The following is a 14,282-nucleotide window of genomic DNA, read 5'->3' as shown; positions in this document are numbered from 1 at the left end:
TATATAATATACACACACATTAGTCAATTCTCATTTCTTGCAGATTCCATATTTGTGAATTTACCTCTTGCTAAAATTTATTTCTAACTCCAGCATCAGTACTTGCTGGGCTTTTGTAGCCATTTGTGGACATGGAGCACGTGACAAAATTTGAATTGCCTACTGTCCATGTTCCCAGATGAGGTGGAACAACATCTTCTTGTTTCAGCTCTCATAAACAAGTATCCTTTTCAGTCTATTTAGTGCCATATCTTTTGCATTTCTGTGGATTTTGCGGCTTCAAGTGGTCCCCAAGCACAGTGCCAAGTGTTCTTAAGTGCAAGAAGACTGTGATGTGCCGCCTGGAGAAACTGAGGTAAGCTTCACTCAGGAATAAGTTAGTGTGGTGGGCTGAGTTCAATGTTAATGGGTCAACCATATATATATACTAAGGTATCTTCAAACAGAAACACATGTAACAAGTTTATGTACTGATCGGTTGATGAAAATGTGACCAGAGGATCATAGGAACCCAGTCCTGCATTTCCCTTGGGAATAATGGTTCAGTACTCTCTAATTCAGTGTTCATGGTGACTTTATAAAACATAACTACTATAGATAATGAGAATAGACTGTACATACATACATATATATATATATGCAGTCAACTCTTAGTATTTGTGGAGGATTGGTTCCAGAACCTCCCTTGGATATAGAAATCCTCTGATGCTCAAGTCCCTAATATGTAGTATTTGGATATAACCTGTGCATACCTTCTCATATACTTTTAAGTCATCTCTAGATTACCTAATACATCTAGATACCCAATACAGTATAAACACTATCTAATACTTGAATTGTTTAGGGAAAAATGACAAGGAAAAATGTCTGTACAGGTTTAGTCCAGACACAATTTCCCCCCTCAGTATTTTCAACCTGTAGCTAGTTGAGTCCATAGATGTGGAACCCACATATACAGACAGCCAACTGCATGTCTAAACAAGTTTCACTTGTTTTTGAACTTTTGGAGTATCATAATGTATGTCTTCTGAGACCAGCTTTTTTCATTCAACACTATTAACATTCACCTATGTTGTTACAGCTGCAGGACAACTTATATGTCCTTGTTTTAGATGTGTCTCCTGTAAACAGCATACAATTGGGGTTTGCTTTAATATTCAATTTTTCCTCAGGCTAGTTTAATACTTATATATTTATTATAATTACTGATGTATTTGGACTTGTTTTGCCATCTTGTTTTATCTACCTTTTCTATGCTTATTTCTCAAATTTAAAATTTTGTTTCTTGCCTATTATCCCACTATTTCTCATCACTATTCATTTGGGGATTATATATGCTTCTAGCAATTAACCTTGGAATTTTATCATGCATACTTAAAAAGACTAAGTTGATATTAACTGGCTACTCCCAAAAATGTAAGAAAACTGAAACGTTTTGACTCGATTAACCTTCTTCCCACCATGCTCTCTACTTTTAACCTCACAGTTTGGCCTGTCATTACCATTTTGCCAATAAGATCTGTTTACACTTTCCTACCTGTAAGAAAGTATCTATCATTACTATCCACACTTTATGACTCCCATAACTTGTATTTCCTAAGGTACATATCTCAGAACCGAATTCCAGGCTGGGGTTCATATTGCTTATTACTTTCAAACTATTCAGCTTTAGGTATCATAGCATCTACCACTTATCTGTGCTTACTACATACCAGGCGCTATTCTCTACAAGTGGTGATTAACCTGACATTTATTAATTCATGGAATCCTCATAATACCCTAATGGACTATGTATGTTTATGATCCATATCTTATGACTCTTATAATAATTTATCTTTCCTAAGGCTACACATACCTCAGAACTAGGATCCAGGCCTTTTTGATTCCCCATTGCCTTCATCCACCTTTTCACTCCAATATGTAATTTCCTGAGTTCTGGAATAATGACTTGTTTCTTTCTAAGACACACAGTGGTGAGGTGGAACTCCAGGATACCAGAGGAAACGGATGTCTGAAGTTACACAGGCAAGTACTCTAGCCTACAAGGCCTCTGGGAAATGCCATCTAGTCTTTGCTCAAATTGAGCCACTGGCAGACCTCAATATAACTGAAGGCTGTACCCTCAAGTTACAGACAGCACCTAAGAATTTTCTGAAGTTTTGGGGAAACCTCTTTAATCTTTAACCCACAGATCTTAATTGTCCCTCCCCGAACTAAAGTGGCAAACAGCTCCATCTTACTATTAATGTATTTTAAGATAGTGACTACACACTCTACTCTTTTAGTTTAGATTAAACATCCAATTTTCTCAGCTATTTTTTCTCCATGGATTCTTATTTTCATTTCCTATAGAAATCACACGAATCCTCAAGAAAAGGTACAGTTTTGCCAATGGACACCTTTCCATACTGAAAACCAAAAGAACAGTTTGGTAAAACAGTAACCTGCCAAACACATAACCAACTTTTTTACCTACAATATTCACTTCCTGGTTTCTGTGTGATCTAAAACATTTTCCTCCCTTCCACCCGGCAATAAACTCACATAAGATGAAATTAATTTACAAAAGGTAGGCTATGTTTATTAGAGTCACACACAGTTGACTGTCTCAGTGTGACTCAAGACCACAAAAAACCCATTTCTCCTTCACTTCTGAGTCCTGGGTTTAAGACCTATACCAGCAGGCGTACTGCTTGGGGTCCATTCACAGGTTTACAAGTTTTTCATTGAGGGCAATCTGTGACTGTGTGAGGTTGGCCAGGTAGGTCACCATCAGCAGGTCCTGGAAGACAAAGAATACACAATGAATGGGGGATTGGGTGGAAAGGGAGCAAAAAGGCTGGCACTGGCCGGCTCTATGGTGGGCACTAGGTATGAGGACAGTTGTGGATAAATGACAGCTGGGAGAGACCGAATAAAAGTCAAAAAGGTAGACGACAGAAAATAAATGCTTGAGAAGACTTTCTTATCTCTACTGAGACACTTACAGTCTAGGGGTGCCTTAGCTGAAACCCATGGATGGAATATAGGGGGTCCGTGAACTCAGATGGGGAAAACAAGTAATTGCATTTTCCTTAACCTCTGCATTTTAGTGTTTCTTTCTATCACAAATTTAGACAGTAAGTCACAGTAGTATCAGCAGTAAATGAGACAATGTAATCACGGGAGAAGGAAGAAGTCTCCAAACATGCATACCACACCTCTTCCTTCCTCCCAACCTGGACTTCCATGGGGCTATAGGTGAAGCCCTGTCTCTATCCTACTCCAGGCCACCTCACCCAACTCTTCACATTTTTTTTTTTTTTGAGACGGAGTCTCGCTCTCTCCTGGGGCTGGAATGCAGTGGCGCAATCTCGGCTCACTGCAAGCTCCGCCTCCTGGGTTCACGGCATTCTCCTGCCTCAGCCTCCCGAGTAACTGGGACTACAGGCGCCCACCACCGCGCCCGGCTAATTTTTTGAAGTTTTTAGTAGAGACGGGGTTTCACCGTGTTAGCCAGGATGGTCTCGATTTCCTGACCTCGTGATCCGCCCGCCTCGGCCTCCCAAAGTGCTGGGATTACAGGCGTGAGCCACTGCGCCCGGCCAACTCTTCACATTTGAGTGTATGTGCTGAGGTAGGGGAAGAAACCAGGCAAGCAGGGGCTCAGGAAGGGCACTCACATTGATGTTGCTGTTGAGCATGGTCTCGAAGTCATCGGGAACTATTTTGGGTACTTGGTTAACCAGGCTCATCAGGAAGCGGCCCACAGTATTGTCAGCTGACACCTTTCCAGACTGAGCACCAAAACAAAGACTCAATGAGGCAGTTAATTATAACCACTGGGCCCTACCATTTCATCAGCACCTGCCTCAGTAATCCCAGGATGGAGAACTATGTCCTCCCCCTTTGTTTTTTCTTTCCCCTCTCACCAGTACATCCTCTGCATATTGCAATACTGTGCTCAGGGCATCCTGGATGCGAGCTGATGCCCCTCCTACTTGCTGCAAGTCACTTGAGAGTCCAATCACTCTGTTGGGGCTAAAGCAGGTCTTCATGATCAGGTCAACTGTGGAAGTTGGGTGGCAGTGGCAGTGGTGGGCAGTTAAGAGAGAGAATTCAGTCATCCCATCCACCAGGAAAGAGATGGCCTTAAAGTCCTGCTAACTCTGTTTCCCATCTCCCCTTAGACAGTCTGCTCAATCACACTCCCTGCTGTGCCCTTATCAGCTTTTCTTCCTCCTAACAGAGCTCAACTCCTTTTACCTGGTATGCTCATCACCGGTTTTGATCTCATGTGAATGGTCATGTGGCCTCTGGTGCTGATAATTTTCCACCTTTAACAGTTTCTCAAATAATTCCTTAAATCCCATTTATACAAGAGATGACTGTAACTTCTAGTCTTCACGAACCTTAGATCAATAGTCCCTTTTTAAACCACCCAAGGCCTCCATCCTTGTTGCAGAACAGCAGCCCCCTTCCCTGAAAACACCTATGACCTCTCAAGAGAGTATGGAAAGGTTACTCACCTCCAATGCGTTCAGTGTCATAGTATGCGTATTTCACTGTCAGAGGTGTGAACATCACTCCCATGGTCCTCCCAGGGACACCCATTAAAGTACTGAGGAAGGAGAAGCCAAGGTAAACAGATGGCCTTGGGAGAGGGTTTCCATGTCTATTCTGGGCTGAGAATGCAGATACAGCAGGAATATGGCTCCCAAGGTTCTAAGATAGGAAGGGTGGGACCAAATGAACCCGAGGTCTCATGGGAGCAAAAGTTACTTTCTCCCCTTAGCTTGTCCCACATACCAAACCTTTGATCTGTAAGAGGGGACTCAACCTTTGCACTTGGCCTGGTCCCTTTAGAGGATTACTTCACACACGGTGCAGTGTCAGTGATGAGAGGACAGGACTCAATTACCCATGGAGTTGGCTGTCTATATAGCTGCCCACCATGGAAAAGAGACAGACAAGTCTTTTCTGGGATCAAGCCCTTCATCAGCATTGAAAAAGGAAACCAACTCCTGCTCACCAAATCAGATTGGGTGCTATAAGTAATCTCACTAAAGGTATTGTTTTTACTATGTCAATTATATATCTGGATCTATACTTTACTATGTCAACTCTCTATCTATCTTTTCTATCTATCTATCTATCTATCTATCTATCCACCCACCCAGCTGGATCATATATAGATCATATATATATATATACACACACACACACACACACACACACTGGATCTTGAGGAGTCTGAAATACTTGGGAAGGCTAAGAAGTCAGGCAATGGCTAGTGCTTAGTGGTATGCCAACTGGCTCATAAAGACTTGGCATCCACCATCTTTGTCTTACTGTGTAAGAGTTAACTGGCTTTGTCAGTGTCAGACACAGAACCAGCACAAAATCAACAGCCTAACAGATGCACTAACAGCTGCCTTCCCTCTGAGTTTCCAACTCCCACAGCTGCTTCCAACTCCCACAGCTGCTTCCTCAGCACGCCACCAGGGCCTTTCCCAACATCCCCCTTAACTGGCATTTTAACCACCTGCAAGCTCAACGTGTTCACTGTAATGTCACTGTCATTAAAACTGCACTCAATCCTGGGTTAATTAATGTGTTCAAAATAAGGACAGTCATCTTTAATATGTACTACTCTGAGTACTGCACTGAGTTCTAGAGACGATGACAAACTAATGGGTAATTTAGAAAAGTAATGAATGTGGTGAAGGATCATGACAAGAATACCACATGATGACTGGCTGTAGGAACTATGGAGTCAGGTTCTACAAAAGACGACTTGATAGCTTGCTCAAATACCACGTGATGACTGGCTGTAGGAACTATGGATAATTAGGTTCTACAAAAGATGACTTGATAGCTTGCTCAAATACTTAAAAGGGCAATGAGTAGAAACTGCAGTACAACTAGGATCAGCGGTAGAAATTATAGGAACAGATTCTGTTTCAGAGTGAAACCGTTTGAGTAACTGTTGAGAGAGAGGAACACAGCAAGTTACACACGGAAGGAATGAACCTTGCTTGGGGTGGGGGAGGGATGGCATCTAGGCATGGTTTTATGCCCTTGTAGCCCAAGACTGTGGTCACCTGACATAGGCTTTGATGCTCATGCGGCCGTTCTGAAGACTTGTGTCCACAGTGAGGTGGATGGGGTTGGGGGCCTCTCGGCTGTAGTACTCATGGATTAGCACAGAGTGCTCTGTGATGTCATGGCCTGTAGCGTACCTGTGAAATGGAACACAGTTGCAGACTCATGTCTATATGTGACATCAACATCAAACACAACAGTGGCATGGGTGTCTTTAGGGTACCCAATACCTCTATGGTAGGGATACCTAGTGATACCAAATGCCAAGAACAATATATACATTGAAAACTATGTCAAATAAAATCAACTTAGTGCTGCTGAAAAATTCCAAGTCTCTTACAAGGTAATTCAAAATATCTTGGCCCCACAGGATCAGAACCACCAGCAAAACCCACTGAATTCACAGTTCCTACAGGTAACACACTTTCCTTTTTTGTTTTTTAGAGACAGGGTCTCACTCTGTCACTCAGTCTGGAGTGCAGTGGCATGGCATGATTATAGCTCACTGCAGCTTCAAATTCCTGGCCTCAAGTGATTCTCTAGCCTTAGCCTCCTAAGTAGCTAGGACTATAGGTGTGTGTCATCATGCCTGGCTAAGTTTTTAAAACATGTATTTGTAGAGTCAGGGTCTCATTATTTTGCTCAGGCTGATCTTGAACTACTGGGCTCAAGTGATCCTCTTGCCTCAGCCTCCCAGCTGGGATTACAGGCATTGAGCCACTGCTCACAGTCAGTAATACACTTGCAATACTCTTGTCTCCAAAAGGAAGAGGATAAGATCCAATCCAGTAGCAAAAGACACTGGCAATCACGGAGAGATTTTCCAGTAGCCCCAACCCCCACCTCCCCAACTTACCAGCCCAGGATGAGCTCATTTGGAGAAACTTTTTTATGCAGTTCATACATGTTCTTAGCAAATTCCATGTCAACAGCCACCTAACAGGGAAGGCAGGAAAGTAAGCTAAGAAGCCAGAAGTCCAAAGAAAAATTGGTTAAAAAGGACAAGAGGCCACCCCCAATAAACAGAAGAGGCCCAGGAAGTACGTACAAATGAGAAGAAGCTCCTTGGCTACAGGAGCTCTAGTTGTGAGTGTGGGAGGGGCCGTGAGGGGAGCCTAGCAAACGAACAGCTAAAAACTACAGAGGGACAGCTTGGATTCCTACTCACTTCATCTTCTGACTCATTGTGTGGCACTGAAAAGCAATTGGTGACCTCCACTGAGTGCTTGTCGACAGTTCCTGTGAAAGAGAGAATCGTTCATGTGTTATACAATCCTAGGGCTCCCAACAACCTCCAACTACTTTTGAAATGCTTTTGATGATCTCTTCAATGTCAGTGAACACCTAACTGAACTCATTAGCTCCAAGTTTAGTCCGGTGCATCAATGGGACCAGAATTCTCCAGGAACTGAAACTCTGGTGTGATCACCAGCTTATCCCTCTAATCATCACCAAATAGGGTATATTCTTCCTTTACAAGGTCTCCTTTTGCCTGTTACTCTCCACTACTAGCCTATTCCAGACCTTCACTCTATGGCCTTTGTTTTTCAGCCTCTAGACTTTCTCCCTGTAATATAATCTGCAGAAGTACCTGGAAGATTTTAATGGCCACATAGACTGCTAACACAGCGGCCACATTTCAGACACTGAGACATCGGGAGCTTCATCTGTATCTCCCTTTAGCCATCTGGTCCCATGGTCAGTCTTAACCTTATCATCATCCAGAAATCTATCTGCGAACCTTAGATGTCAGTCTTTTACCACAAACTTTTGTTCTAGTTCTGATACCTTTATTCCCATTATATATATATAAATAAAATGGGAGTGTGTGTGTGTGTGTGTGTGTGTGTATATATATATATATATTTTTTTTTTTTCCTGAGACGAACTCTTGCTGTCGCCCAGGCTGGAGTGCAGTGGTGCAATCTCGGCTCACTGCAACCTCTGCCTCCCGGGTTCAAGTGATTCTCCTGCCTCAGCTTCCCAAGTAGCTGGGACTATAGGTGTGCACCACTACACCCAGCTAATTTTTGTATTTTTAGTAGAGACGGGGTTTCACCATGTTGGCCAGGCTGGTCTTGAACTCCTGACCTCAAGTGATCTGCCCACCTGACCTCAAGTGATCTGCCTGCCTCAGCCTCCCAAAGTGCTGGGATTACAGGCGTGAGCCACCGCGACCAGGCTGTATTTCTTTCTTTTTTAAATTTTTTAAATTTTTTATTACCACTACATTTGTTTCTTGACCTAAGACCATTAGATTGAGTTTTCTGTTCTCTTCTAATCTATTGGAACCTCCCAAGGGGTTGAAACCTATTCAAGGGTTTCCCTCTCCACCAGAAATTACAGTGTTGTCTTTATCTACCAGTGTTTCTCTAATTCCAACTCACTATAGTTTCTGCTCCTTTCAATGAAACTATGTCCCTAAACCGAATGTGCATATATCCTTTATCTTATTTGACCTCTCATCAGCATTGAACAGACTTGACCACTTACTTCCCATCTTAACTTTCCTTCCAGTTTTCTTCCTACCTTTCTAATCTTCCTTGTTGGCTACTTCTTCCTGACTTTTTAGGTTTTTAGGGTTTTGTCTTTGTTCTCTTGTCTTTTTACTCAATGTTCCTTTTCTAGGCCAGGCCCTGATGTAGAAATGTTTTTGGTGAATAAAGTTTACATGCCAACTTTTTTTATGGCTGCTTTCTTGCTATAAAGGCAGAATTAAGTAGTTGTGATAGAGACTGCACACAAAGCCTAAAATATTTACTGTCTGGATCTTTACAGAAAGTTTGCCAATCCCTGCTTTAGGTGATCTCATCCAATTTCATGGGTTCAATTACCTTCTATATTCCAATGACATAATTCCTAACCTGACATACTTGCCCACATCTCTTTTGCACTCCAGACCTTTATATTCCATTTTCTACTTGACAACTCCACCAGAATGCTCACTGGGCATCTCAAAACGAATACAACCCAGACTGAAGTCAACCCCTACCTTCCCTTTCTTCTTCTACACTTAACCAGAGATATAGAAGTCATCCTTGATATTTTCTTCTAATCCCTCACTTCTGATCACACCAAGTCCTATCAACTCTATTTCCTATCTCTCAACCCACTCACTACAGAGTGATTTTTAATTCCTATTCAGTGTTAGCCGAAATGCTCAGGAGCTTCCCCAGAGAGCTTCAAATGAGGTTAGAGTTCCATTTTGTCTTCTCAGGGATCCAGGTAATTCCCTTCACAGCACTTTCACTTGTAATTATTTAATACTTCTTAGGGCTCTGCCCTCTGCTAGCTTCATTTCCTGCTCTACCTCCTGTCAGCTACATTCCTGTAATACTGAATGTTTCAGATAGTGGATTTACCACTTTTTTATACTTCTTGTAGTTGCTTTAATGCCCAGCTCAAACGTCATCTTCTTTGTGAACTTTTCCCCAACCTTCTGAAACAGTTAAGTCTTCTGTATTTCCATGCCACCATGACACCCTTCTATTAGAACATTTATTATATTACATTCTAATTATTTGCATTTAAGAGTATATTTCTACCTTGAGTTTTAAGGTTACAGGAGAGTTCACTTTATTACACTTTGAATTCTAAATTCCTAACTGTTTTATGGTACAAAAAAAGCACCAATGACTTCATTTAGACAAATGAAATGTTTTGTGAGTATCTAAGGAAATAAGTTCATAGCAAGCAGAATCTATTCTTTATTTTTCTGTAAGTACTGCCTCCATAACACCTATAGCACTGTACCACAATTCCAATCTGGAAGAGGATATGAGGATGTAGATTAGATTATACCTGGTCTGATAGGATCACTGGAATATTTGGGGCACTAAAGCATAAATCATGGGTAACGAATTGTTTCTTTAAATAGCTCTAGCAAGCTTGGAAAATTAGGAAGTGCAGCCAAAAAAGTATGTATCTGCTGAGTGCCAGGTCAGTGATGTAAAAATAATTTATTACAGAAGCTCAGAGTAGGGCACAGTTACAGAACACCATCATGCTGCGTAAGGTTAAGAATGGAGTGAGGGTCCGGGTATGGGATGGAGGACTGGCACTTAATGTTGTTGCTGGGAACCTGGAAGATAGGTAAAGCTTAAACAAACGAAGGACAGCAGGGAAAACAATTCTGGCAAAGAAAACGCAAAAGCTTGGTCTGAGAAAAGACAAGCAATGTTCAGAAGACATGAATTTAAGTTTCTGTAAAATGCTATACTGTCAAAGATAAAGGAGAGAGAATGTGTGTCTGTAAGCATTGGGGTGGTCCAGTCCTGATGTGGTGAACTGCAACTAACAGCTGTACCTAATGTGTGCTAGCATAGTCAGAAGTTTTTAATTCAGCTCTCACAAAGACTAAGTTTAAAATAGTTACTGACAGAACAGATTTTAGGCAATTTGCTCCAAGTGACATGGCAAATGTTTTGTGAAGTCTGCTTACAAATCTTGTCTGCTTTGCAATATACAATTGTCTTCTATGGTGTAAGAACTAGTACATGTTCAAGAGTATGAAAGAGAAAGGATGCTTGTAAATAAAGTGGATTCACAAAGCTATTTAAAATCTGGCACTAAGATGGAATGGATATGAATTTCACGGGACCAGTATAGTCTCCAGAAAGGAATTTATTATCAACAGTCCCTCTTTAGTGCTTTTCCATTTTACAAACTACTTTAACACAAAATATCTACTCCCCAAATTTGGAACACAGGAAGAGAATGGGTCATTTTTCGACCTGAAGGTTAAGGGCAGAAATATAAACAGATAATACAACTGTTTTTCGTCCAAATGGAAAATGGGGGAACAGAGTTTCTCACATTAGGCACTAACATTAGAGGACACCGAGGGGCAGGGAATGATCAGGCTCAGACCTTTAGGACAGCAGAATACTATAAAACCCTAAGTGGGTTCCAGCCAAACCGGTTTACTTGTTGGGAGGAATGCCTTTTTACAAACGTCCCCACTCCTTTGCCAGCTGGTTAGATAACTCTGTCAATACCTGGAAAACAATGACATTTAGTCAGTGGATAAGGGAGAAATACGTGGTCACTGGGATAGGGAGTCAAGGGTTCCGGACTTCCCACTCGGCGTGTGAACTCATCTCTGGCAGATGGGGCTCATCATACTTGCCGTAAACTGCTGTCGGGAACATTAAAAAATGTAAACCACTGGCATAAAATATTCAGTAAATGACACAACTACTCTTTGTGTATCTTGTCGCTCAAAGTGACGGCAATCCGGCAGGAGAAGAGAGGAGAGGTGCAAGTTCTTGAGAAGATAAGTCATAGCAGAAGACAGGATGGAGATATAGATTAAGAGGTCATGGGGATGGGAGGAAAGGATGGTAGGACGCCAGGAATTAAAGAATTAATGAGACAAGGGAGTGAGAAAAATGAGAAGCGGGAGAAAGAAAAGAATGTTAACTTCTCTGACCACTCACCCAACAGGGTCCCGATAACTCGGGCAGCACCCTCATTGCGTCTCTCGTAGCTGTCCACAATGGAGGCCAAAATCACTGGGTGCAGCCTGACCACGCGGCCGCCGGGGAAGGGCCCTGGGAGAGCAGGACCAGGCAGAGCGGGCGCTGGGGTCTGCGCTGGAGCTTGCGCCGACGCCGGGGTCTGGCCAGGAGCGGCAGTTGTAGCCGCTGCTGCCGCAGGGTCTGAAGATGCGGCTGGAGCCGCAGCGGGAACCGGAGCCGCAGCCGGTGCTGGCGTTGGCGCTGGGACTGAGGCTGAGGCCGATGCTGGTGCCGCCACCGGGGCTGGGGCTGGCGTGGCCGGAGGAGCACTTGCTGATACCACCGGTGTGGCCATCTTGTCGAGAAAGAAGGAGGCAGGAGCGGAAATGACAGCGTTCATGAATATCAGGAGCTTGATAGGCTGAATATACACCACGTGAGCTAGAGCTTTTTGCTTATTGGTTACTGGTGATACTTGCCGGAGAACTGAAACGGTCCCGCTGTTGGTAATTTCTTCCGGAATTTGTGCCCTCTGCTTTTGGCCCGAGGAGCACTGAGGAAGCCCTGGGCTTAATAGTTCCGGATAAACTTGGGAGGGCGTTCGAAGAGAAACACTTTGTGCAGCTGCCGCCAGGTGGAACCAGAAAGCAGCGTGAAGGTCGAAATTCGTGTTTTAGACTTAAATGAGATAATGGATGTCAAAGAGCCTTTAAAAAGGATTTTAAGGCCGGGCGTGGCTCACGCCTGTAATCTCAGCACTTTGGGAGATCGCAGAGGAAGGATCGTTTGAGCCCAGGAGCTCGAGGCTGCAATGAGCGAGAAGGAGAACTTAGCTGGATTTCTCCTGCTGCTTTGAGAATAGTCTGGAGGATGGGGAGAGGTGAGGAGAGGGAGGTGAGAGAGGGAAAAGCAGGGAGACCTGCTGGGAGGCCACTAGGTAATCTAAGTGAGAGATGATGGTGGCTGGGATCAGGCTGGTAGCAGTAGAAGTTCTGAGAAGTGGGAAGATTATGGATATATTTTGAAGGTAGTTTCAATAGGGTTTCCTGAGAAATTGTATAAGAGGCGTGAAAGAGAGGAGTCATGGAGGACTGCAATATTTTTTTTGTACTGAGCGATTAGTAGGATGCAGTCACCATCAATTGAGATAGCAAAAGCTGTAGGTAGAGCAGGTTTGAGGGAAAATATCCTGATTTCATTTCTGGATGTGTCACCTTTGAGATGTCCATTAGACATTCAAGTGGAGTTGTATAAGTTGTGTAAACTAGTCTGTACTTTAGGAGAGGATTATATGAGGTACTGCCTTGTAAAGCTCTCAGCACATGCCTGATATACGGTAGTTATTAAGTCATAGCTATTATCACTGTGTGATGGAGGGAGCTCTGACTGTAACCCACTGTGTAACTTGGGGCAATCTACAAGTTTTTTTCTGAGCCTCAATTTCCTTCTTGGTATAATGGGGATGATAACATCTGCCTGTAAAGACAAAACAAAACAAAAAACCAAAAAAACAAAAACAAAAACAAAAACAAAAAACCATCGACTCCCTTAATTAGGTCAAGTCCTAGTGTCCAGCTGGCAAGTGGATAGGTGAGGTTGAACTTCTTATCCCTGATTCTATGCCCAAAAGCTGATTTATCCTTGGAGAAATCGTCCATTATTAGAATTCACATGATCTTGCTCCCCTGTAAATACTCTGTGTAGACATGCATTCTTTCTTTTAGTTCCCCAAAACACAGGTGAACAGCCAATCAGAAGAAGATTTAAAAGTAACTCTTGCATTTGATGACCTGGAGTTTTTAGCAACCCTAGTAGAGCAACGTCAGTGGCACTGAGGGTGGGGTGAGCACAGAAACTAGAAATCTGGTGTGAGAGAATGGCCAGTCTGAGCTGAAAGCAGCAAGTGCCAGCTTTTCTTTCAGGAAGTTGTCTGGGAAGGAAAGGGGACATTTAAGGAAATAGCCAGGGAAACAGCAGGATTGAGAGGCAGACAGTTTAGGATAGAAGTGTTTCAAGTATATTTTAGACTGAGGATAAGGATATAGAGGAGAGAGAAATATTAAACATACAAGTACAAGTGTGAAAAAATATCTAATGAAACAGGGCAAAAGGTGGATCCACATTGAGAAGCCTAGATGGTCTTGCACAGGCTGAGGGGCACGCTGGAGAGACTGCCCTGGGCCTGGCCTCCCTTCTGGGTGCTTAGTAGGGGTGTGCCTGAGTCAAAGACAGTCCACTGAGATCATCTCATGGGAAAAAGGCCAGAGGACAGAACCCAGTTGAAGAAGTGTTGCTGCCTCTAACTGACCATGCACACCTTTGAGACATCCTATCTATGTGTTGATCTGGGTTGGTGTGGACACTTTGCCTTCAAGAACTTTGCCTTTATATCTGTCAGGCCTCTGAGCCCAAGCTAAGCCATCATATCCCCAGTGACCTGCATGTATACATCCAGATGACCTGAAGCAACTGAAGATCCACAAAAGTGAAAATAGCCTTAACTGATATTCCACCGTTGTGATTTGTTTCTGCCCCAACCTAACTGATCAATGTACTTTGTAATCTCCCCCACCCTTAAGAAGGCTCTTTAAAATTCTCCCCACCCTTGAGAATGTACTTTGTGAGATCCACCCCCTGCCCCCAAAATATTGCTCTTACCCCACCACCTATCCCAAAACCTATAAGAACTAATGATAATCCACCACCCTTTGCTGACTCTCTTTTTGGACTCAGCCCGCC

At 43.0% G+C, this 14,282-nt stretch overlaps 1 protein-coding gene across 1 annotated transcript; it reads right to left on the bottom strand.

The window, feature by feature from the left end:
• Window positions 1–2,555: 2,555 nt before the first annotated feature.
• Window positions 2,556–12,438, bottom strand: EIF3F (eukaryotic translation initiation factor 3 subunit F). Its single transcript, XM_021926131.2, has 8 exons — window positions 11,523–12,438; window positions 7,253–7,323; window positions 6,941–7,020; window positions 6,084–6,221; window positions 4,509–4,600; window positions 3,912–4,048; window positions 3,663–3,776; window positions 2,556–2,782 (listed from the first exon to the last, which is right to left on the bottom strand). The coding sequence occupies exons 1-8, from the start codon at window positions 11,941–11,943 to the stop codon at window positions 2,705–2,707; spliced, it is 1,131 nt and encodes a 376-aa protein (XP_021781823.2). The 5' UTR covers window positions 11,944–12,438; the 3' UTR covers window positions 2,556–2,704.
• Window positions 12,439–14,282: the final 1,844 nt, after the last annotated feature.

This window comes from Papio anubis, chromosome 12, assembly GCF_008728515.1.
Source record: "Papio anubis isolate 15944 chromosome 12, Panubis1.0, whole genome shotgun sequence".
Taxonomy (NCBI): Eukaryota; Metazoa; Chordata; class Mammalia; order Primates; family Cercopithecidae; genus Papio; species Papio anubis.
The sequence above is the reverse complement of the archived record's forward strand: the minus strand, read 5'-3'. Positions and strand labels throughout refer to the sequence as shown.